Here is a 24,111-nt window from a genome sequence, read left to right on the forward strand (position 1 = left end):
GAATAATAATGGGTGAGGGAACACTTCTCCTGGTGCGATAATTACCACACTTATTCAGGGGGATTAAAATACCTGTTGCGGTGGTGCTCATGTGAGGAGAGCGTGTACGTGCGCTTTGTTTTTACGTGACACATTCATATGTTTTAGAGACTTGAGAGAAAGACTGCGCATTCAGCTGCTGAAACGAGACATCGGAGGACCTGAGTCTGAAAGGTTGGCATGGACATCTTGTGGAGATGGATTACGTAGTATGATATAATGGAATTTAATTGATATGTATGGCATGTTCATGCTGCTGCTCAGGAGGAACAAATCAATTTGAAGCCATTCTGTTGATATGAGCCGTCTCTGCCTCTTTCTCTCTGGGCTCCTGTGGTCCCGGGTCCATTCATTCAGCAGCAGAGGCTGCCTGCCAGTGCAGCGCTCAGGGCAGAGGCTTGAGTTGACTGGACGGGGGTGGAGAACATGGGAGGGAGGGGGGGGATTGAGGCTCTGTAAGGGGCTTTGAGTGGGCCTTAGTGTAGGCGTTTTTTTTATCTGAAAGTCGGTGAGGGCAGGGTTCTTGAATAGGGGTAGCTGGGAAGTTGGGCTGGGAAGGTCCAAGATGCACCCCACGGTGCTTTTGTGTGCTCCCACATCCATGTGTTTTTGTGTGTGTGTGTATGTGTGTGTGTGTGAGTACGGGCAGATTGGGGGGAGTGGTGGTGGTGGTGGTGGGGTTTAGCATATGTGAGATCATGTGCTCATATTCACCAGTGGAATGTAAAAAGAGGAGGGGGTTCTCCTCTCTTTTGCCTCGTTGTTTTCTGTTCTCTCCCTCGCTGTGCTATAGCGTAGGGTCTGTTTGCATAAGCTCTTTACAGGATTGAGCACGCTGTGGAGCCATCCAGATGAAACAAAATCAACTTCATTTGGTTGTTTTGAAAATGATTCTCTTTATTTTGTTTGGTCCAGGCAGATCCACCTCGTTTGACATGAGGGGATATAGGGCTGTCTCACGCTCAGGGTCATTTCCCAGAAACATTATTTGTATCTGCACAGCTCTTCCTCTGTGCACTCAAACTTCTTTCATCAACAGGTCTTAAAAGGTCTCTAGACAACATGAATGAAAGATGCAATTCAACCTCCCTTTTCCCCCCTTTTTCCCTTTCGACCTCCTCAACAGTACAATAATCTTCAGTCACTCGTCTCCTCCTCTCCATTGCGTGGCTGTGTGTAGCACCGGAGTGGTGCTGATTAAGCCAACAGAGAGACAAACAGGAGACAAAGTCCCAGCCCACCAGTTTAGTTTCACATCCTGGACTGGAGCTGGGCTGCAGCTTGCCAAGTGGAGGGCTTTTAAACTGGGCTAAACACTAATTGCTGCCCTATTTCTTTTATGTTGCCTCTTTCCCATCTGCGATGGCGCTTCCAGACCTCCACAGCAGCCAGAGCCTCATTATAGCAGACAGTTAACAAAGGCTGGGAAACAGAAGCAGAGAATTCACTTAGGATAGCTATCTAACCGCCAACTATGAGGCCTGCTTGGAAAATTTAATCAATGACCGGGGCCGGCTTGTGATAAATCCTTCAGGGATATTAAGATATTAAGATTTTGGAAATCTTAATTATTCATCTAAAGTCTTGCGACTCACTTTCATAATGGAGTAAGTGGCTTGTGAGACCCAGAAGTGGGGTGTGAGGCTGATTGTTTTATTGGGGAGCTAGTTTTTAAGTCATTTCAACTTTTTTTTAAGGACAGCGTTTAAAAGAAAAACCCTATGACATCGGGTTTGTTGCACAAGAGGATGTGAAACACCTAGTTGTTGAGTGAAGCAAAATTCAGGTATGACTGTGATATTTGCCTGATTTTACTCTTTTTTTTTTTTGCTCCTGGTTTCATGCTTGTGCTTTCTGTAGGTGTTTTTTTTGTGTGTGCAGAGTGAGGGGGAGGTTGGGGTGAGAAAAACCAAATGAGAGAGACGTTGAGGAGATGAATAAGAGGAAAGGATAAAGCTGGAGGAATGAGATTGCAGATTCAAAATAGGGGGGGGGCTGAAATTGGGGGATAGAGGGAGGAATGGAGACAAGGTGGGGTGTGTGTGTGTGTGTGTGGGGGGGGGGGGGGGGGGGGGGGGGGGGGTGGTCAGCAACAAAGCCTAATGTTGCCAACTTGTTTATGCACTCACTTGCTGACCATCCTTGTAGATCCAATTAGAGAGTGATTGTGTTTGTGTCTTCATCGACACGCGCACGTGTACCCGGACATGATGTGTGTGCACGCACACGCATCTCCGTGTAAACGTATGTTAGATGCACACAGAAACACACCGGTATATGCAGAGTGGTGCTGCTGAACACCAGCAAATTGTTGAGAGATGTGGGACAAAGGATACCCCGTGTTCTCTCTCTCTTACCGGCCCTTGAATTAGCGCAACCCCTCCTCTCACCCCGAGCTCCCCCGTCCTCCTCACCCCCACGAGCATCAGACAATAGCAGGGAAATAACGTCTCACCCGCGTCCAGGCCTTGTACAAGAGCTCCAAACATGCTCTCATGACATCATGTTCGGCATAAAGAAAGCAGAGTGGCAGAAAGGAATTCGACTGTTTTGCAAATTTAATTTAGCATTTATCTCTTTTTGAGAACGAAGTAATTTATTTGGTAATACCCCTATCCACGAAAAAGGGCCATGAATGTTAATCCAATAACGCTCATTTTCGCGGGGGGTAATTCTTCAGAAAGTGGGACTTTCAATGATCTTTTTCTACACGAGCCGGCTGTTTGCCAGCGGCTGATGGTTAGCCCAGCTCCACCACCATGTACTCACACACTCTGTCAGTCTCTTTCAGGAGGTATCGCGACCCTCCTTTCACCAGGCTTGTCTGAAGAGTCAGTTATTTAGTGGTGAAATGATGTGTGTGATGATGAAATGAGGGGCAGATAAGGTGAGATTATTGTCTGTGAAAGAGAAAGAGGGGAGACGCAGAGAGAGATGGAGAGGGCCCCGGCCGCTGATGTCTTGTTAAAACGTGACGGATCAGAAAGAACAACAAATGCTCTGCGCGTTGCTAAATCCTGCTTAAATCCGCTGGCATGGGCAGATCTAGCAGATAGCCCCGCTGCTGTGCTCACTGTCTGCGATCCCAACACACACACACACACACACCAGTACATAAACACACCCGTGGTCAGTCCGGCTGTCTGGGTTAATGCTTGGCTAACTGGGACAGCAGAGCTGAACCATGTTGACATTTTAAGCCTCAAACAAGTCCAGAACAATGATTCAGCCCATCTGCCCCCCCCCCCCCCCAACAGAAGTGCAACCTCAGCCCATTTTCCTTACCGACCACCACACACACACACACACACACACACACACACACACACACACATACATGCAGACGTGCTTAAACGTACACACCAGCTCCCCGTACGCGCTTTAGTGTACTTGTTGTACACCCCCCCCCACACACACACACACACACACACACTTACACACATACACACACACACACACTTACACACACAGTAGGCCTCCTCCTGCTCCCCCACCTTTCCTGAATAAAAGAGAACAAGAGCCGATCTGATTGAATTGGCAGCAGAGAGCGAAGAGGAGAGGTACTGTAAGGTCAGATGGATTATCTTAATCCTCCAGAAGATGATCATGACAGGAGGAAGATGTATCAAGAAGCCTTAACCTTCCAGTTGACCCCAGCACACTGTTTTCCTACAGAAATGTAGACCTCTGAAGTAGCAACAACATCGGTTTTATGTTGAGGCACAAAGTCTTATCTGTAACTCTGAAAATATTAGGAAGAAATTTGTTGCATTCTTTCTGCGTAACCCTATCTGGAGCCATATCCGCGGCAGCCATTTTGTGTTGAGCCATCTTGTTTGATTCTTGCAAACTTTTTGGTATGCTTTGATTCTGATCCAAGTGTGAGGGAAAAAAAACTTCAGGGGATTTGTGTGAAACGCTCTGTTGACTAATTCTGAACTATGTCAAGCTGCTACATGCAGCGCTTTTTTGTGGGGCCGAATTAACGACACTCTGCCTGAAAGGCAATGTCAGACAAATCTAAACCCATAACTCCCAGAGCTCAAAGTATTAAGACTACATAAACTGTTGCTGAATTATGTGGCCGCTTTTCCAGACTATCTTTTTTCACGTGTTTGTAACAGTTTGTCTTCTTTTTTCCCTGTCACCCAGGTTTCTTGCAGGAAAGGGCCTTGTGATTTACCCAGACATCGGAGACAAGCTGGACATCATTTGTCCCAAAGCAGACGAGGGAAGAGATTATGAATTCTTCAAGCTGTACCTGGTGAAGAAGGAGCAGGCTGAGAGCTGCAGTACAGTGCTTGATCCTAATGTACTGGTCAACTGTAACAAGCCGGAGAAGGACATCAAATTCACCATCAAATTCCAGGAGTTCAGCCCCAACTACATGGGCTTGGAGTTCAAGAAGAATGTCAACTATTACATCACCTGTAAGTGTCATGAAAAGATGATTTATTGTTGATGTTTAGCTGTTTAACTCTCATTGAACCAGAGGAGCTTGACTGAACAAACCGAGTAATAGTCTCTGCTTCACACTCAGTTGCACACAGTCACACCCGGGAGTTTTCCTGGTAAAACTGCATTTTAATGGCAGCTGCTGCAGCCCTGTAGCAACGACTGGAGGTTGTGTCCCTTGCTAAAGGCAGAGTGGTATAAGGTGTTAAGTGTTCCGTGTCATTATAGGACTCACTGGCAAACCCGGCTCAGCTCTTAATGCTTTCTTTGCCTTTTGGAGCATTTTACGTCGCGCTTGCTTTAAAAAAAAAACAAAATAAAAACGTATCGCACTTAAAACACCTGTATTGTGGTCACCTTTGGTAATGATTGAACCACATTTTCATGCTGTTTTATTATCACTGCACCAGCATTTAAAAAAAAAACAAAAAAAACCCTTTAACTTTAAATGTTAAAGAGGTGGATGCTTGATTTGATGCATCAGTTGACAAAAATAGTGATATTAAAAGACTGAAATATAATATACACAAGATATCATATATTATGATAATTTAATCCAAACATTACGGGATGCAAATTGTACAAAGAATTCCTATTTCTTTTTTCTATTTCCATTTTGAGAGCAATTCGGTTGCCAAACAAAGGCAATCAATTGAATTTGACTGATAGCAGCATATCATTTTCAAGTTTTTAATCAATGTCTTAATAGTATCGGTATTTTGAATGCTTTTGGCTGAAATAATCGTGGAAAAGTCTGATGCTGCGACGGCACCGATTTAGATATAAACTTCTTAATATTCTGGCATTCCAGTTGAAACCATCCTTCATAAAGAGACTTTATTAGTTTATTAGGTGCTTACCACCTGAATTATTACCACTGATATGAGACATTTGCCACATGCGAGGATACAGTTGAACATGACTGGAGACTGAAATTTCCTACATTAAAAGACAAGCGAAGACATCTTTCATGAAAACCACCCGAATCACATCTGCTGGGAAATTCGTAGGCGAGTACTAATATGAGAAGCAACAACAGCAAAGAAACCTGGGCTGTAATGTTGCCTTTGCAGTTGAGGGAATGATGAAACCGTCTGGATTCTAAATGTGTTTTTCCAACTTTTAAACAGGATTTCAAAATGATTTGACATTCAATTCAGTTCAGTTTTTCAAGTTAATGCTGTTTTATTGACTACAGCAACACAATCACTCTGTGTCTGTGTGCCTGTCTGCAAAACAGCAACCCAGTGGTTGGCATTGACAGTGGAAGAAGCCCATTGCTCTCTTCTCCTTGGTCACTTGGATTTCTGAGTGATCTATAACAATGATCGCAGGTTCAAGAGGAGGATTCAGAGGAGCTGGTGAATTCATAATCACAGCCGAGCCATCTTCCAAGCAGGCATCTGCATCTGTCACCTCTTTGTTCTGAATATCAGCACCATGACAACGTTCAGCGGGGAGTGTACAAGGAGTTGGTGGAGGTGAAACCACTCCAGAGTCTCTCTGTGGACGGGGTGTTGGCTCCGTTGCGTTTCTGTTCAAACCCTCCTGCGCTGCAGTAAAGACCACAGGTTGAACGGGAGGAGTCAGAGGAGCAGGAAAAACTGGAACAGAGTCTGGTTCTCTGGCAGGTTTTGGGTCTTTGTCCAGGTTCAGTTTCTCATTTATATTCTCCTTTGCCTGAACTTTAGCAACGGAGTCGGGTTCAGCAGTGGGTGTCGGTGGAGCTGGTGAAGCCACACCACAGTATGTGTTTGGTCTGGCTGTTGGCCGCTGCTCTGCCACATCCGGGCTGATGTAATCCTGAACTGGAGAGCCAACAGGAGGTGTCAGATGAACCGACACTTTGGCGATCTGGGCCTGAAACAGCCCACAAATCTTTCCGACCGCAAGATCAACAATTTTACCCAGCAGCTCTGGTGCAAAGTTCTTGATGCTGTTCACCAGGATGTCAAGAGGGTACATGTGTCTTATCTCTGTGAGGATAGACAGGACCACGTCATCCCTGATGCAGCGGGAGAAGGTGGCCTGATGCTCCACAGCTGTAAGAACACTGGAGACTTGGTCCAGGGTGGCCTTTGTAACTCCAACAGACAGTTTGCTGAGGTTCTGGGAAGGCATGTTTAAGAGTCGGCGAGGAGGAAGAACCCAGAGGCCCTGCAGGACTCTGGGAACCACCTCCATCACTACTTCATGTGGACTGAGCAGTGTGGAGCTCGGTGCCTCCCGCTGCATCTCTCGCAGGATCTTGGCATAGTCGTTTGCAATGCTGAGGACTTTGGGGTGTCTGTAGGTTATATTCATTAAAGTGATTTTAGATTCAACTCAGAAAATCAAAGAGCTTTTAAAACATTTTAGTTTAACAGGTAACAAATGTGTGTAATGAACTGAACTCACAGAAAATTGGGAGGTAAAGGCTCTGGAGACTTTGAGAGCATCGTAGCTTCAAACTCAACGTCCCTCATTTTATTGCTCATGTTTACGGCCCACACCTGAAACAAGAGATCACATTTGAAGCGCAGTTTGAATTATTAGGAGAATAAAATGCACAGGTTTCTGGTCTTACCAGCATGAGAAGAGGTTTGGCCTCGTCCTCATCAAAAGCCTCCAGCTCAAACTCCCAGAGGCTTCAAACAGGAGACAACACAGAGGCTTTATTTCTGCTTTTACTCTGTACTTTGTTAGAGATAGATTGGACTGACTTAGATGGAAGGTGTAGAGGGGGGAAAAAACGGTCCGTTTGTGTCTCAGAAACTCACCGCTCTCTCAGCGTATCTTTGCTCTTCTCAAATATAAGTGCGGCCATGTCTTCAGCAGTCATCTGAGATGGGATCTGGTTTTTCTGCTGAAGCCTTAAAAGCTCAACTAACAGTGCAATCTAAGAAAAGAAATATCGGGAGATCTATCAGAATTTACCTGACGTTTCATATCTGTTTTACCTCTGGAGAACAGTTTGTTTTACCTGAGACTTGTAACTGCTGATAGTCCAGCAGAGCTGCAGAGCCCGGTCATATATGGGTGTGTCGAACAGCACCTTTGAAAGACATGAGAAGATGTCACTCATTTGTCGCCTTCAAAATTCATTTCAATGTGTAATCGTCTAACTCCAGTAAAAACAAAACCTCTCACATACCCTGATGGGTCTGTAGACTCCTCTGCTTCCCTCAGTAAAATCCATCACGATTTTGTCGCTGTGTATCTCAACACAGAACAAACCAAGCGGTCAAATTGACTACAGAAAATTTCGCAAGCGCTAGTTCAACAATAGACTCGAGAGTTCTCAAACACAGTTGATCTTAGTGCACAAATGAACAGAGTTTGTTCAGGATGAGGAGTGTGTGAGTTCTGAAGCAGAATTCTCATTGTTTTGTCACAGAACTCAACAATCTAGATGTGAACTCCTTATCACGCATTCCAGGACCTAAGATAAACAGTCGTTCTGATTGTATGCTATGGTATATGTGTCTGAAAAAGATACGTCCAACCAGTGGCGGCTGGCCCATAGGGGGCGCTGGGGCTCAGCCCCACCAGCTGTTGAGAGGAAAAAGTAAATAGCAGCTTTTTTTAATCGGTGTCAGTTTTTCTGAATAGTGTGTGTGTCTACATGCAATTTGAATAATTTAAACATCACTTCCACCAACTGACATTCATTAAACAGTGAATTTCCATTGACAGACCGTGTATCATTCTCTCATGGGGCTATCGGCAAATAGCCCCAGACCTGCAGCTAAACAGCCAATCCGGTTATGGTTGCTAGGGGGAAATTATAAATAATTGGCCTATCAACGTCGCCAAATTTAACGCCTGTGGGGCGCTGGAGATTTAGATTTAGACACAACAAGGGTATGATTCCCTTGTTGTGAATGTATCTCTTGTATTTTATTGTATAGTCTTTGATAGCATAAAGTCTGACGTAGCTGTAAAATTGTTACTTTTTCTGTGAAACTGTGAAATTAAATTATTGTTGTGGAACTGCAGTCATTTTATCGACTGTTCATTTGAATGCTTATGCTAGATTAGGCAGGGAAATCTGTTGGCACACCAGCCCCACCAAGATTTTTTTTCCACCAGCCGTCACTGCGTCCAACACATAGAAATATGAAAAATATTCCGCTGATTCTAATGCACAAGTCTAATAAAAACCATATGGATTCATCCTGCCAACATAAATTCCTTTGGAATCCATATATTTGTCTGTTTTTGTCCGTTTTACAGATTTTGATCTTTAGAGGGAACAAATCGGCATGGAGGTGCAACAAATATTACAGAGAGGCACTGAGACACAGACTAATGTCATGTTGGATTTAGTTTTTTAATGGGATTTTACTGGAGCTACCCTACTGTAGCATAGTGCAATGCGATGGTGTCGCTGAGCCATTACGTTGGCTTTATCAGACCCGTGCTTCTTTATTACAAGCCTGACTTTGGTGTCATGGTGGTCCATGGCTCAGGATACAGCCAGTCGGGGTCTCTTGTCATATCTGGAATGATTTTTTTCTCTATATCATTTAAATCTTAAATTATCCTGAAATTAGAAATCCAGTGTCTGAACTAATATGCAGCAAGCTGCGGTGTGCCAAAAAAAGTGCTGGCACAGCAAGGAATCAATAGAGGCTCTGCAAGCCATGAGAAAAAAAACTGACTTACCATCAGCATCCACTAATGAAGTACGGGATGTGATATTGTTATTTCAAATATGATATAACTTAATATTGTCCTGAATATCAGTGCAACACTTTGAACGGGAATCTTCTGATATTATGTCTTCTTCAATCTGGCTGTTATGCTTTCAAAGTTTGGAAGTGCTTCAGATGATCTAAAGCTCCTGCAGATTGTATTCTCATAAGGCGCCTCTGTTTCTTCATCCTCCTCTGACAGAAAAATCCACTCAAAATTAAATCCCACATACATTTCTCTTTTCATCTCTCGCCGCTCAATCGATATTCCTGAACTCTCCCTCGCAGACAGAATGCGGGGAAGCATGAAGCCTGTGATGTTATCAAGCGACAATTTTCAGGGTCCTGCTCCTGTGGCAGCATGTCATGCGAGCTTCAAGGAGCATTTCTCCTGGCGTTATTATGCCCACATGTTTTCAGGGAAACAACATTTCAGGCCTATTTGGCGTCTTCCTAAAGATCTCTTGGCCTTCCTGTTTGCAGGGCTGCTCCGCATATTACATCATAAATATATGAACTAACTTTATTCCTGACATGTGCACGGGCACGCGTCCTGACTGTAGCTTGGTTCAACATTAAAGCGATTAGTGTCAACTTTACATTTGGTTTAATTCATCTTTATACAACACTCTATCTAGTGTTTCTGCAGTATTACTGCAGTCTCACTGATGCGTGTTTTATGCAAACATGAAGAATACTTTACACTCTCTCTATAGCTTTTCACTCTGTGAACTCATAACTAGAGGCAGTTTTAAATCCTTCACAGGGAGACCTGTCTCGCAGGATCCAGCCTGATGGTGGATCATTATTAGGCTCATATACTGTAATGCTTGCGCGTCAGCAGTAATCTGATGTAGTATTTGTCTTGGTGTTATGTTAATGCTGTTGTTCTTTGCAGCAGGAAGAGCATGTTTTATCTGTTCCGCTGCAGCCTGTGCATGCACCATAACACACTTCATCTTTCATTTAGATAATGGCCATGTGTGGATGCAGTTTGTGTGCGCAAGAGAGGGATGGTGACCACCTGCACTTAAGACTTTTCCAGCTTTACCTGCACAGTTCACAGGGTCCAAAGTGTGTGTGTGTGTGTGTGTGTGTAGAGGTGCTTTTAGGTCAGCTTATCCCTACCTAGAGGATGTGAGTGCATTATCCCACCGTCTCTGCTGGGAATGAGGTCCAGTCAGCCAGCAGAGCGGTGTAAATCTGCCTTGCCTATAAAGACCTGGCTTATCTGCTCTGATTAACGGCCGAACGTGGCAGACACCCTTAGAGACGAGAGGAAGATGCATAGGAGGAGGACATTCCACTGAATCCTCCGGCAGTCTTTTTCTTGCCCCCACCTCCGGCCACCGGCTCTGTTAGTCTTTTCCTCTCCCCCACCGCTGCTCGGGGCTGAATAAGCAACAAAAGGTGTGGGGTAAGGTAAGCAGCAAATGGTGCGTGTGTTTGTGTTGTGTATCTCATGCCCCGGTGTCACCACGGGGGATCCCGTCCACTCGGTCCCGTCCATCCCAGCCCAACTCTGACAGGAGTCACAGGGGGAGGTTAAAGGTCAAAATGCACAGTTGAGGGGTCACGGAAACACCACAGGGGGGTTAGTAATGATAACCCAGCACTGATCTAAACGCCAGACACGCACCAGGTTGTGCTGTCCATCAGCACCCCTCCTTACCCCTCCGTATACGCACACACACATGCATATGTATACTTACACCTTCCAGCCCCTGGTGCATGAGTGAACGAACTGGTTGTATTTCACTGCGTTGTCTAAATACAGGATATCGAATGAGCTGTTTGTGAGCTAAGTGGCAGTGCCGTGTTTAGGGGTTAGAGTTAGCAGAGAGGTGATTCTAGACAGGAGGCTTTCAAGGAAAATAAAATATAATGGAAAAAACAAGCAACAGAGTGAGAACGAGGCAGAAGGGACAAGCTTTTACTCCCGCACAAATGCATACACAGGCAGTCTTTATACAGCAGTAAGCGAAGCAAAAAAGAAGAAAAAGAAAAAAAGCCTCCCTTTTATTTTCTCTCACATTCCCCCCTCATTGAAATAATGTTGCATGACTGTAGTTAGCAGGGCCAGTGACTCTGTTGTATAAGGCTGAGGCTGCGGAGCAGTAAACAGAACCAGCCTGTCGAGATTCACCTCTCCTCTCCCTTGATTTCCTGAGTAGCAGGCACCGTAAGCCTGATCTCTCCTGACAGCTGTCACTCTCTATAGCAGTGTACCATCAGGGACTCTGACATTCACTGACTTCCCCACCAGAATTCTGCCACAGTGGAGCTCACGCTGTCGCACCTCAGTGAACATCATAATGCCCACTCGCAGCAAAAACTGAAGGTGAGTTTATTTTTGCTTAAGTTTTCCCAGAATTTTTCCCAGAACTTCCTCCTTTTGTTCATTTGGAACACAAAGAGGACCTTATTCGCTACTACGCAGTCTTTGAAAAAACAAAGCCTTCGATGATATTTGACACGTGTCAAATTGACCCTTCCTGCAATGCTTACCTGAAATAGACTTAAGGTTTGGAAGCATGTTGCGTATCAGTAACAGCGTGGGTTAGCTTTTCGATCACTGTTATTTTCTCCTCAGCAACCCACACATTATACACCCCACAATCTAAATAGCCCCCAAAGGAATTCTCTTCCATTGGGCAAAATGCATCCAGTACTTTCTTTTCTTGGCCTGTAACATGTCAGGCTCTTTTGCTCCCTTACGCTCCGGGAGGAGTTGAAGGTCAAGGTTGAAATCGCTGTCCCGGCTGCGGCCCATCACAGGATCCTCCCGTGGCCTAGATTTGTGAGGACGCTCAGCCTCATGTGAATATGTGCTCCCACGCAGGTACTCACAGTTCTAATGCAAAGGAGACCACCGAAGCACTCATACAAGGGAAGTCTTTTATGCAGCCACATGAATATATGCCGTGGCGGGCATAAAGCTTGATTGGATGCAACGTAATAACAGCAATCTGATTAGAACAAACCTGTTAAATGTCACCATTTAAAGATAGCTTAGAATTAACGTAATCAAATCACAGGCATGTAATAAAAAAAAAAAAAGAAGAAAAAGGCTGTTGTAAGGTCAAAGTCATGCTGATATTTAGATTACAGGGATGCAAATAAGTCACACATTTTTAACACACAACAGAATGAGTTTTTGAAGAGAAACGTTAGCAGTTAACATCTGGCAACCCCCATCTATAAAGATCACACTGAAATACTTTAATTAGAGGCGAGAGACACTGTGCAGGATTTTCCTTCTGCATCAATTATAGACTCTCCCACATGGTCTTTATGACTAAAGAACAAAGAATGTCTAGATTTATTGCACAATTGTCATATTGTGGACATTAAAAAACAGAGTCGAGGCTTGACACAACGGTTTGTGGTGTTGGTTTTCTATCAGCCCTGCTTGAAAATGCTTTTTCATCATAAAAGTTCCAAATATGGTCCAGTAGAATCCATGTTGTCACTGAGAAGCCTTTGATATAAAAAACAAATGTGTGCCTCTAAATATCAAAAGGATTTCAGATAAAAAAGAAACCAACAAAACAAAACATGGATTGACTGTGTGATTCTTATTTATGTTGCCGATTTGTGCTTAAAGCAGTTAATCACTAAACTTTTATGGATTTAATTTTCAAAGTAAACCCTGCCAACAGGTCAGGTTAGCACTGGTGGAGAAGCCTGGCCTGGGATAAGGAGATTTAACCCCCTCGTGAGTGAATATGGCCCAGTGTTTATTAGTGTGCCAGTGTAATATATGACTTTCTGCTTGCTTTGCAAATCTATCCAGGCTGCCTCTGCTACTTCTCCTCAGGATATTTCATTCGGTGAGGGTTAGCAGGCACAGCGTTATTGTCGCTGGTTATTGCCTTTCGTTTATTACAGAGGAGTTTGTTTAGAGTGGAGGGGTGGGGTGGGGGGGTTGTACTGGGGCATGAGGACTCTGCTTGAGAGAGAGGGCTACTCACATGGCTGTACAAATGAATGGTAACCATTGGTTACGGCTGAGCCCCGTTGCTGCTAGATGAAGCTGATATATTCATGTATTCATCTCAATTAGTTGGCTCCAAACGCAGACACTCATCCCTCCTCAGCACTGCTCCGTGCTTATCTTATTAGAATATTTGATCCTGCGTGCGAGGCCTTCCCCTTGCTCTCCTTCTCACCGTGTCAGCCCTTGTTTCCACTCCTCAAACCATTCGTGGAGGTTCCTACCTCCATTATTCAGAGTTTGCGAGTGTGTGCAGGTGCTGTGGGAGGTCTGTGTTCAAGTCATTTTTTCTGATTACTTAGATCTCCTCTCAGTACGCAGACCACAAAAGACCACAAAAGCTAACTCGGAAATAACAGCAATGTTTATTTTTCTTTACTTTTCTTGAAGAACATAAACTTCTCTGCAGAGTACTTTTTTTCATTGTCTCTCTCTGGAATCAATTTGCGAATGCTGAAAGTAGCTTCCTGGATTTCTTTAATTTCATCCGCTATACTGAAACTGCCTCTGCGCTTTTACAAGTCTAAAGTAACTTCAGGCTAAAAGAGCCGGAACATCTGATGGATGGATCTGGATAGATGTATGTTCAGATTACATGCTGATTAGGAAAAGTAAATGTAGGACAGGAAAAGATGGGCATCATTGTCCATCAGTCAAATTGTGCAGGACAATGGTGTATTGTGCTTTCTTTAAAAAAAAAAAAAAGAAAACGCATAAGCACTGCATAAAACAATGAAGCCCATCATCTAAAACACTGTGTAAATGCACATTTCCCTTTCCATCTGAGATGTCTGAGGTTGTTTGCCCTCTGCTTTGCCAACAACACATATTCTCAATGTCTTTCTTCTCTGGCCAATAGCTAAGCTCAAATCACAGCTCTCTGACTGTCAGATGGAGCTCGTTCTCCCTCTCCACCGTCCCTGGAACAGTGGTTTTTCTTTTCCAAGGCACACTCTGAAATGGCTTTGTTTTCCGACAGCCATTCAGTGGCACCCTCAGCCAGGGCCTGCCAAGAAGTCCGCCTCCCCGAGCTGGAGCCGGGCTTGTTTACACAAACTCATCGGAGAAATATGGATGTATAATTATAGAGGTTGTTAGTTTTAACGTCGCATCCTTGCAATGGAAACCGCCGCATGCTTGGTCAGCTTCGATGAGGGGAGGCTGATGAAACTCTAAGCGGGTATGGCGTGAACATTTCTGCGGAAAGCGTTTTGGGGGAGCAAGGGAGTAAAAAGAAAAAGGAAAGAAAAAAAAAGGAGCTTCTTGATGGAGTCGAATCAGCTCTGAGCAAAGCAAACAAACATGAATCACAAGGCGGTGATAGAGATTGCTGTGGTTGTCCAACGCATAAATACAGAGTCTAAATACTACTCTGCAGGCCAGGACCAAGCCCGTTTCTGTGAATTCGTCTCAGTGGCAAAACGTCCATGTTCCATTCCAGCACGACCACAGGCTCACAAACACAGTAACAGGAGCAGACAAACACACAGGAGGCGTGTGTGCGCACAAACACACAGGCATAAATAAGCACAAAGCCACATAAGCAAATTCAAATTTATATATACTCATAAGCTCCAACTAGAATGCGAGTGGATGCACACACAAGAACACAGTTTGCTCTCACACATCCATCCTGCATCTCTGAGTGCACAGATTTGCTTGCCTAATAGGAGCTGTGGTGTGCATTGTGCATTCATTGCTAATGCATGTTCAGGAGAACGGGTTCGGCTGAGCTCAGGGAACTTTCAGTCAGCGGTCCCACAGGTGCAGCATGTGTGCTGTCAGAGTTTGTGCAAGCTGTGATGGATGGATGCTGAGAAGAAACATGTCTTCAAAATCACATGTTACAGCGATGTGATGTTTCCGTGGAACAATTTCCCCTCCCGCTCAAAACCTACAGGTCACATTTCTTTCCCTCGCTTGAGTTCCTCTTTCCCCATTTTCTCTGCAACTCTATCTTTGCCTCCTCCTGCCTTCGCCATTCCACCTAGTTTCTCTTCCTTCTTAGGTCTCACCCTTCTCCTCCCTCCTCCTGCCTCTGCTGCACAGTGACAGATCCTTCAGGAAATTGTTTCAAGTCTGCCAGACATTTTTGTGTTGTAGCTGTTTATTTGTGCTGGGGGGCACGGGGGTCCGGAGCCTCCGTTTCTCTCTGCTCTCGGGCTGGAGGTTAAGCTCCTGAACTCTTTCCCCATCCTGTGCCAAAAAGCACTGATCCCCGATCAGCGTGGGTTTACCGTGTAACCGATACCAGGGATGAGGAGAGGAGGAGCACCAGGGGGGATGTAATCAACGTGTGTGTGTGTGTGAGTGCGTGCTTGCGTGTTTGTATGCGTGTGCAACTGCTGGCTTTGTGTGTATTAGGATGTAATCAGCAGCATTTTCTCTGTGGTCTGCTGTGCTCTCTGATTGGGGGTTTTGGTGAATAACGGAGGAAGGGAGGGAAAGTGTTTCTTTTCCTGCTTCTTGTGTTGCGTTGGCCTCGGAGCTGGAGAAGCCTCGCTGTGGTTTGGAGCAGTGCTGGGAGCTCTGGCGCTTTACACATTAGCTTCATCATGCCCTCTATCCATTATACATCTGCCTGTGTGTCAACATGTGTCTCTGTCTCTGCGTATGTGTGTCACTGTGCATTAGAGCTGCTCTGGCTTAAAATCGTGTTGGCTGCAGTCAGCTCGCCTCCATGTTTGCAGGTACAGGAGACCCCCCCCCCAAGGGTTTAGACACACAGACTCGCACACAGGCATTCGTGGCCCAGAAATCACGCACACGCACAGCTGAGGCGACATGTGCACACCCACACACCTATCTATGTCTTTGTTCGTCCGTTTGCAGATTTTGTTCTTGTGGAGAACAGATGGGCTGACACCGATTCCCTCCTCTATAACAAGTACACTCTCTGCCTCTCTCAGCCCGTCTTTACTGTCCGCCTGCAATCTTATCTAGTGCTCAGACAATTAGGCGGTTATTTGTCCGAGGTGTACATCAAGCAAAAATGTCAGTCATTGATTGCTGGTATCTCTCAGATGTGAGGATTTGCTCATTTGCTGGATTGTTATGGGGAGAAACATCTCGACCCTGCTCCCTCTCACAGCACTTTATTTGGAGTGCTTTGCATTGCCTATTTGAGATGGGAAGCCCTGAGCCTGCGGTAAGAGTTATTGTTTGTTTGTTTGTTCCCCGTTGTTGATGTGTGTTATTGTGCTGAGCAACACAAGGCCGGCTCAGTTGTCATAACTCTCTTCCGGAGGCCAGATTGAAAAGGTCAGTGAAAATGAAGCTCCTCTCTCTGTAGAGGATGAATGGATGTGGTGTCAGAGCCACACACAGAAACAGAGGAGCCCGATACACACATTTGGACATCTAAATACGTTTACATAAATGCACACACAGACACAAATGGCCCCCTGTGTGCTCATATTTTACAGGCACCAGCAGGAGTGGTGAGAGCTCTGAGGATTTTTCATCCAGCGCAGTTCTTGCTTGCTGACTTGTTCCATTGCGTTAGCTCTGGCTTCCCTCAGGAGGGAGTTTACTCACAGATTACCTCCTCAGTCAGTGGAGATTTTTTGGAGCCTTGTGGCCTTTGACATGCCGCCACTATCTCCCACCACATTCCGATCCATCCCAGCGGTTCTTTTATCAGGCTGATTTGTGGCTCATGGATTTTGCCGTGGATCGACGAGGGCGACTCCTCGCCAGAGTCCAGAGTCCCAGATCACCTTTGTAGGCGAGCACAAAGGCCAGAGAAAAAGATGAAGAGGATCACTTAAATCATCTGCTGGGATTTAGGGGGTGAAGCGTGGTTCACCTCGTGTGATTATCAGGGCAAATGAAGCAAGACGTAAACTTCAATGAGCCTCCTGCTGAGGAACAAGCTTACTTAGAGACCTCCTGTATACATCTGTCAGCTGATTACACATGTGGAGGCTGATAATACCAGTACCACCCACAAATACTTTGGAAAAAACAATCAAACGCCAAGCTACCCACAAAGCAATTTTCATGGGGAAAACAATAGACTAACAGGAGCTGTACTTTTTGTGAGAACTGTAGTTTGTTTTGCATTAAAAGTTTGGATGTTGAATGTTTGTGGGAACATTCAGATGTGTTTGTTTTAGGGGAAAATAGCTCTCAGTTGCTCGTTGAATGCGCTCCTCGTGTGCTTGATAGCTGAGCAGACAGACTAGTTGAGGCATTCTAAAAGGTGTCCCTGTTTGTTAATGACAAACTGTACGAAGCTATAAATAGAGCTGTCGCCCAACAACAGAAACAAATTGTACTGTCTTTAGAGCAGTTTTTGCGCTGCTAAGGGTGGAGACTCAACAAGTGGCACAAGATAATTAAAGGAAGGCGTGTGTGAGTATTTTTTCACATGCAGAAATGACGTTTGTCCGTCTCTTCTTTTGAATAACTAAATCTGTAACAGTACTCAACCACTTACTGTCACTCACCCAATTCATTTGCTCAGCTTCATGTTTAAAAGCGGCTCTTTTTGAGCTGAACCCTGTTCTCATTTTAGTTTGGCGGAATCTGAGCTGCTATGTTATGCAGTTTTTTTTCAGATAAACAAATGCATGCATACATGACTGAATGAAGTTCAGTTTATAATATAGCAGTAGATATTGCAAACATTTCATGCAAGGTTTCCCTTGTTATGTTTTTTTTTCATTCCATACCTTTGATTCGCTCCAGAGCTGAGCTCTGTTTTGACATTACAGCAATCTATTGTCTTGGCATTGTCCCGGCTCTCCCCATTATGAAGTGAGGGATAATAAAGGATGAAATACAAATGTAAACCTCCTGAATGATCTTGATTAAGGGACACAGCAAAGTTGTCGAATAGATTGTTATTTGTCGAAGCAACAGGAAGCGATCCCCCCAGTTTACCAAAGGTTTCTCATAACAAATGAGGATGGATCAGAAGCTCTTTGACTTAGATGAAAGTAAGAGCTGAAATGCTGGAGCAGAAGTCATGTTGACTTACTGTTGATGGGGATTTATCGACAGTGATAGGGAAAAACCGGGCCCTGTGATGGAATTAATGGAACGCTAATGTTAACCCCTCCCCCCGGCTTTAATAAGGATAAAACTGTGTGCTTGTGGTTGATTACACACATTGTTAGCTGCGAGCTAGCCTTGTGCGCACACACACACACACACACAATGATTAAAAGTGAGATAAACCGCAACGCAGCAACTCCCACATGCACAATATTAACCTTTAGCTTTCGAGCTTGTGCTTGCGAGTGTGTCTGCGCCTCAGCATGTGTTGCATCTTTCCTAACCTTTAGCTGGCACCGACAGGAAGGTGAAATGCTTTTCTTTTTTTTTTTTCCTCTCTTTCTCTCTGACCCAGTTTCTCCTCGACTTATTTCTCTGAACACGCAACATTTCAGCTGCTATTAGTGAAGCGATGCACTGTCTGAGAGGTTCAGAAGCAACTGTGCGCGTTTGGGAAATGTGGGTATTTGTGTGTGGGGGTCTGGTTCAAGACGTATTTGCTCACCTGTTCGTTTTGTGTATTCAAGGGTGTTAATGTGTGTGTGCCCAGGAGGGCTGTCCTGCTTTTTTAACAGCAACGGTCTAATAGATGGGGAGCGACATTTACAACAAACAAATTACGCTCAAAACCATCTAACTGTCTTTATTTTAAACTTTTATGACTGAACCTTTGCGTGGAATTTCGTATAACTGCTTGTAGTTACTGCAGCCACTTCTTCAGGCTCTTTTACCCCGTTTTTAGTCTGCAAGTGATTTGTGCTAAACTGCTGAGGTTTTCTGTGGCTGCAGCGCGACGATATCGGTGAGAAGAGCCATTACTGCCAATTAGCTACTCTGTCATTAGGGAGGTTTGTGTGGGCTCCTGGCTAAATTCTCCACACAACAGAATATATATTACAGCTGAAATAGCAATCTAAAAATGTTCCATATCAGGAGCAGTTAAGTCATCGTAGGCTTGAGGTTTACAGTCGGTTGTTATGGTTATGAAATTAATATTGATGCTTTTGGTGCTGGCGTTGCTCCCCTATAACTTTAATACTATATGCATCAGCTTATAGCATTATAAGCTGCTAGCCCCCACACCCTCGGGTTACACAGTTTTGATGTGCCAATCGAATGCATTCACAATTCTGCTCTCCTCCTGTGTACACCTGTCAAGATTATGTGGGCTTCAGCTCAGAAGCATGCCTGCACATTTTGATCAGGCCTCAGTCATGTGTGTGTGTGTGTGTGTGTGTGTGTTGACTGTGCAGTGGTGATGTTGAAGAGGGGGGGGGGGGGGGTCCAGGATGCAATGTGCTCTTAGATGAGTCTGTCCACATCACGTCATGTTGGAGTGTGCTCAGTCTGTTCGTGTTTGAGACAGATGACTTGCTCCGCTCCCCAAGGTTCTCCTGTTATTCTGCATCCTTTATCTCCAACTGATCCGACAGACGGCTCGTATTGTGAGTGTCTCTGTGTGCGCGCTTTTGCTTTTTTCTGTCTAGGTGTGGGTCTGTGTACGTGAAAATTTGCCACTTTTCACGTGCTCGCGCGTACAGGCCAATGTCATCCACTGTCTTGGTGCGAGTGTGGGGAAGTTTTGTGCTGCGGTTGGGAGAGCAGGGGGTTTAGTGGCCTGCTGAGTTGGGAAATGGAGAGTGGAAAGTGCAGGGGTGTAAAAGCTCTGCCCTGCCGGATCCACCGCAGAGGTGACACACAGACACCCGCAGCTAAATGATGCAGAATCTCTCTGTGACTGCAGGTTGTGAGACTTTTACAGACACACACAGACACGTTGGGAGCTGCTGACAAGCCTCTGCAGAGGTTAAAAGCTGTCATAAGTAGTCCTGAAGCACTAGCCTCGTGATGTTGGCTGTGGAAGGCCATTATGGCCAGCCTTTTGCTTGGTAATCTTGACTGTTGCACGAGGACCACACACATGCAAACACACTCGCAGGAAAATGAAGCTATTCCTAAACATTCATATGCAAAGAGTATAGACTTTTACTCACCACACGCACATCCACAAGAATGCATTTGACACAGTTGCTCAAATTTGCACCGTTGCAAAGAGGCCAAGCGCACGCAACTGAAGACTATAACAGAGAGTTTAAGAGAAATGCTGAGTGCGAGTGAGAGAAGCAAGCTGGCATACATGCACACACGTGCACACTGTCCAACACACACATATGCTTCTTCAGCTTCACCGAGAGAAATCACCTCCCACCTCTTCTTCTTTCCAAACTGAGCTCGCCTCCCCCTTCTCCTCTCAACTCCTCACTTCATCACCTCCTTCCATATTCACTTGCAGACATATGCACGCACGCACGCCCATCCTACACTCCTGCACGCACACTCCCATGCGAGCGCACTTCAGACAGATCAAGTCTCACTCTTCTATAGCTCAAACACTCTCTGGCCTTGGGGAGAGAGGAAAAAAAAAGAGGAATCTCCCGCATCCTCTCCTGCCCCTTCTCACCCTTCACTCCTCGTGCAATCTCCCTCTTTTACCGCCCCCCCTCCCCACCAAACACACACAAGTGCACACCTCCACTTCACCTCCCTCCCGCACCCCCACGCCATCCCATAGTGCTCTCTGCTGGGAGGATTTAGAGGTACCCTGTAATTTTGCTGCCGGAGGAACTTTTAAGTCCCGCCTGATCTTCTGGCTACACAGGCAGCCAGATGTGTACACGTGTGCACGTTGTGTGTGAGCTTGTATTTGTTTGTCTGCATGTACGTGTCAATGTGTGTTCACTTCTGCAGGCATGAGCGGCTGCATCCGTGCCTGTATTTATGCGTGTGTGTACTGTCGCTGTGTTAGACGGAGCAGTTTAATCAGGACGCGAGAGAGGAGCTCCCCCTCTGGCTGCTGCAGCTGGGAGCTGAGCAACAGTTGTGTGCGCTGGGCAGCTAACCACCACAAACCTTGACACTATCTGCCTACTGTACCCACAGCAAAATGGCTTCTGGGAGCAGGCAGAACGCAGTCATCTAATATTTTAGCGGCGGTTTGCAGCCCTCGAATGTGAAAAAAGAAGCACGGTTGCACAGAGACATTAGAAAATCAGATGTGTCCACCCTCATCAGTCAAAATCACATTTGCTCTGGCCTAAATTCAATATTGGATCTACAAAATAGCATGAAAAATGTGCACATCGATCAATGAAGCTATGACAATTGTATATTGTCTGTCAGATTTTATTATGGAAAGGAAGCATGTGAAAATAAACCCACCAGGCAAACTGAGAGTGCCTGATTTAAGTGAGATTATATGAGAAGTCTGAATGAATTTTCTTTGCCGATGTCGGACCTACAGATGAGGCTGTGTGGAAAGCGAGGGGTTTGAAGTTGATTACTGATTTCCATTTCTATTTCAGGGACAAAGAAATGGAAGTCTGATGGGCTTGGACATCTATTTAGATCCATTTCATTCCACCATAATCAGGCTTTAGCCATGCCCTAATACTGAGGATTAGAAAAGGTTCAAAGTGCAAACATCCAGATCCCCCAGTATTATTCCAGTCTGTCAACCTTCGTCTGTATGTGTTTTTGTGTTCGTGTGCATGTGTGCACATGCATTCTTGCATGCATGCCAGATCTGCCGGGGAGGGTTATCTCTGGAATCAGGCACATAAACCTAATCTAACCCTCTCTGTGCTCATTCAGGAGTGAAATATTTTGTGCAAATAGGCTCTCTTTTGCTCCTCAGCACTTCGACTCTGGTCCGCTAATGTAAACAAAAACCATGATTGGGAAATGGCAGGTATGAGAAATAGCCATCTCTGTTGTGATGCTCTGTTTGACACACACACACACACACACACCTGACTCGGCTGGGTTTAGCTCCCTGCTTCGCCTGAAATGGATGAAACATCTCTGTGTGCTGCAGTTTTTCCTTGATGTTAAGCGTGACTGATCAGATGCTTGTGCCTGTTTATGTACTGAGCTTTTTTTAAAATTTCTTTTTGGAAAATGTGCACATTATTAGTGGTGGTTACTGTGACTACCCAGTGCCTGCTTTGCTCGTCTAAGTGGAAGTCTGAATGCTGAGGAGAATGGGGGAGGGGGCGGTGTGTGAGAGGTAGCCAATGAATGTCACCTCTCATCCACTTTCTCATTAAACAACCTGCTCTCTGTCTGTCACACGGGCTGTATCCATCCCCTTTTTCTGTGCTTTGGGCAGATGTTGCGCATGCGAGCATGTTCGCGCGCACATAGACACGGGAGTGCACACGGCCCACCGCGCTGTACGAAAGCGAGCCCCCTGGGCTGGACAGGAATAATAAGCAGTAGATGATTCATGATGGAGATGGGGAATGTATTCAGCAGGACCACCTGAGTGACCTCATTTAGTAGACCTGAGAATAAATATAGACCACTGCATCGCACTCTAGCCTTAGCGCGTGTTGTCTTGGCCAGTCAGCACTGTACCCCCCCCACACATCTCCTACTCCTCTCCTCGGAGCACCTCGGGGAGCCGTCCTTCCTCCCTACTCCAAATGTCCTTGTGAAATCTACCTGCACTGGTGTATTTCAGGAGAAATGCTTTTCACATATGCACTGTAACATGTTGTGTTTTAGGCAATGTGCGGTAGTGGCATTTGTGAAGTGCTGGGACAGGAGCCTTTCTCCATGCCAGCTCTTTCCCCTGTAATGCTTTCACTCGGCTCACACGTTTGTACTGTAGATATTTCCCAACATCAACACTTGGCACCTGGTTTCTCTTACGACTTCAGCAGCTGTAGATCTTTTGTTCTCCCAGCAGTCACTCTGTGGCCAATGATCCACACCCACAAAGAGGGCCTTAAATCATACAGAAACCCCTCTTTGGAGCCAACCGCTTTATTTCCAAAAAGCAGCATTCCTTCATGCAATGACCAGTTCTTTGGGTATTCTGGACTGCTAAGGCTGAACCAGTTTGTTCCACTAAATCATTAGCAGCAGTCCAGGGGTTTCTTTGTTCTCGGGCCTGCCATTGCTTTATCCCCCTGTGTTTTTATCTCTGCCGAGACACACAGGAAGACCCAGTTCCCTAGTTTCCTCTTTCCAAAACACGACATGACCGTCGGCCGCTTAATATCTGGAAATCCAGATTTGGATTAACATCAGTACAGCGGGATGAAACAAGAGAGAGGGTTAGAGAGGGAGGAAAAATTGAAAGAGAGGAAGAGAAAAGAGAGTGAGAGGCTTTTAGATTAAAAAGAAAAGCTGGCAGTGTGTCCTTGTTGTTGAGGAGGGTTGGGGAGTTTGAAAAACGTAGCTGGCACAGTTTTTGAACGATCTCTGACATGATAGATGTGAACACACTGATTTGAGGCAGGAGTAAAAAAGCAAACAGGAATGTGCGGTGCTTAACCATCTGCAAGTTTTATTTAAAGATGTGCTCCACGTTTTTTTTTTTTTTTTTTGAATGCACTCAGCAGTTGTCTCTGCAGTTGATTTCCATCTTGACTAGTGCTTGAAAGATGGATTCACATACGGAAATGTGCTTAAGATTGGACACAGTTAATCGGATTATGAATTTCCACTGAACGTCCGGTGAATTATGTGACGTTTTACATGGCCTGAACGCAAACAACATGTGAAGTGGCCATCTTTGTAAATCCAGCTCTCCTCCAGTTGTTCGGCTAAACAGAAGTCTCGAAAGGCCAATTTATCACCACGCCACATCAGTCATGCAGAGGCCTGTTCAACCAGCCTGAAGGAATACTTAATTTAGATGACAGAAGTAAGTTAACACTGAGAAGCTTTGCTTCTCCCCAAGTGGATATAAAATTTGCTCTTTTAGTGAGGTTATTCAGGCGCCTCTGCGCTTGATCTTCAAAGAGCTCATTTTTGTATAACTTTGCCCTGAATTTTTAGAAACTGAAAGAAGAGACGAAATTGGATGTGAAATCGCAAGATGAGGTTAGCACTTCTGGCAGCATCTGGACCGTTCAAGGGAGGGATACAGCGCGC

The 24,111-nt window shown here is 45.2% G+C and overlaps 1 protein-coding gene across 1 annotated transcript in view; it reads left to right on the plus strand.

The window, feature by feature from the left end:
• The window catches only part of efnb1 (ephrin-B1), a 55,521-nt gene that overhangs the window by 17,754 nt on the left and 13,656 nt on the right, over positions 1 to 24,111 (plus strand). The window contains exon 2 of the mRNA XM_072396085.1: positions 4,192 to 4,469. Coding sequence (XP_072252186.1) covers positions 4,192 to 4,469 — 278 coding nt within the window. The remainder of the gene's footprint in view (positions 1 to 4,191; positions 4,470 to 24,111) is intronic.

This window comes from Leuresthes tenuis, unplaced genomic scaffold (assembly GCF_036924035.1).
Source record: "Leuresthes tenuis unplaced genomic scaffold, fLeuTen1.0.hap1 SCAF_11, whole genome shotgun sequence".
Taxonomy (NCBI): Eukaryota; Metazoa; Chordata; class Actinopteri; order Atheriniformes; family Atherinopsidae; genus Leuresthes; species Leuresthes tenuis.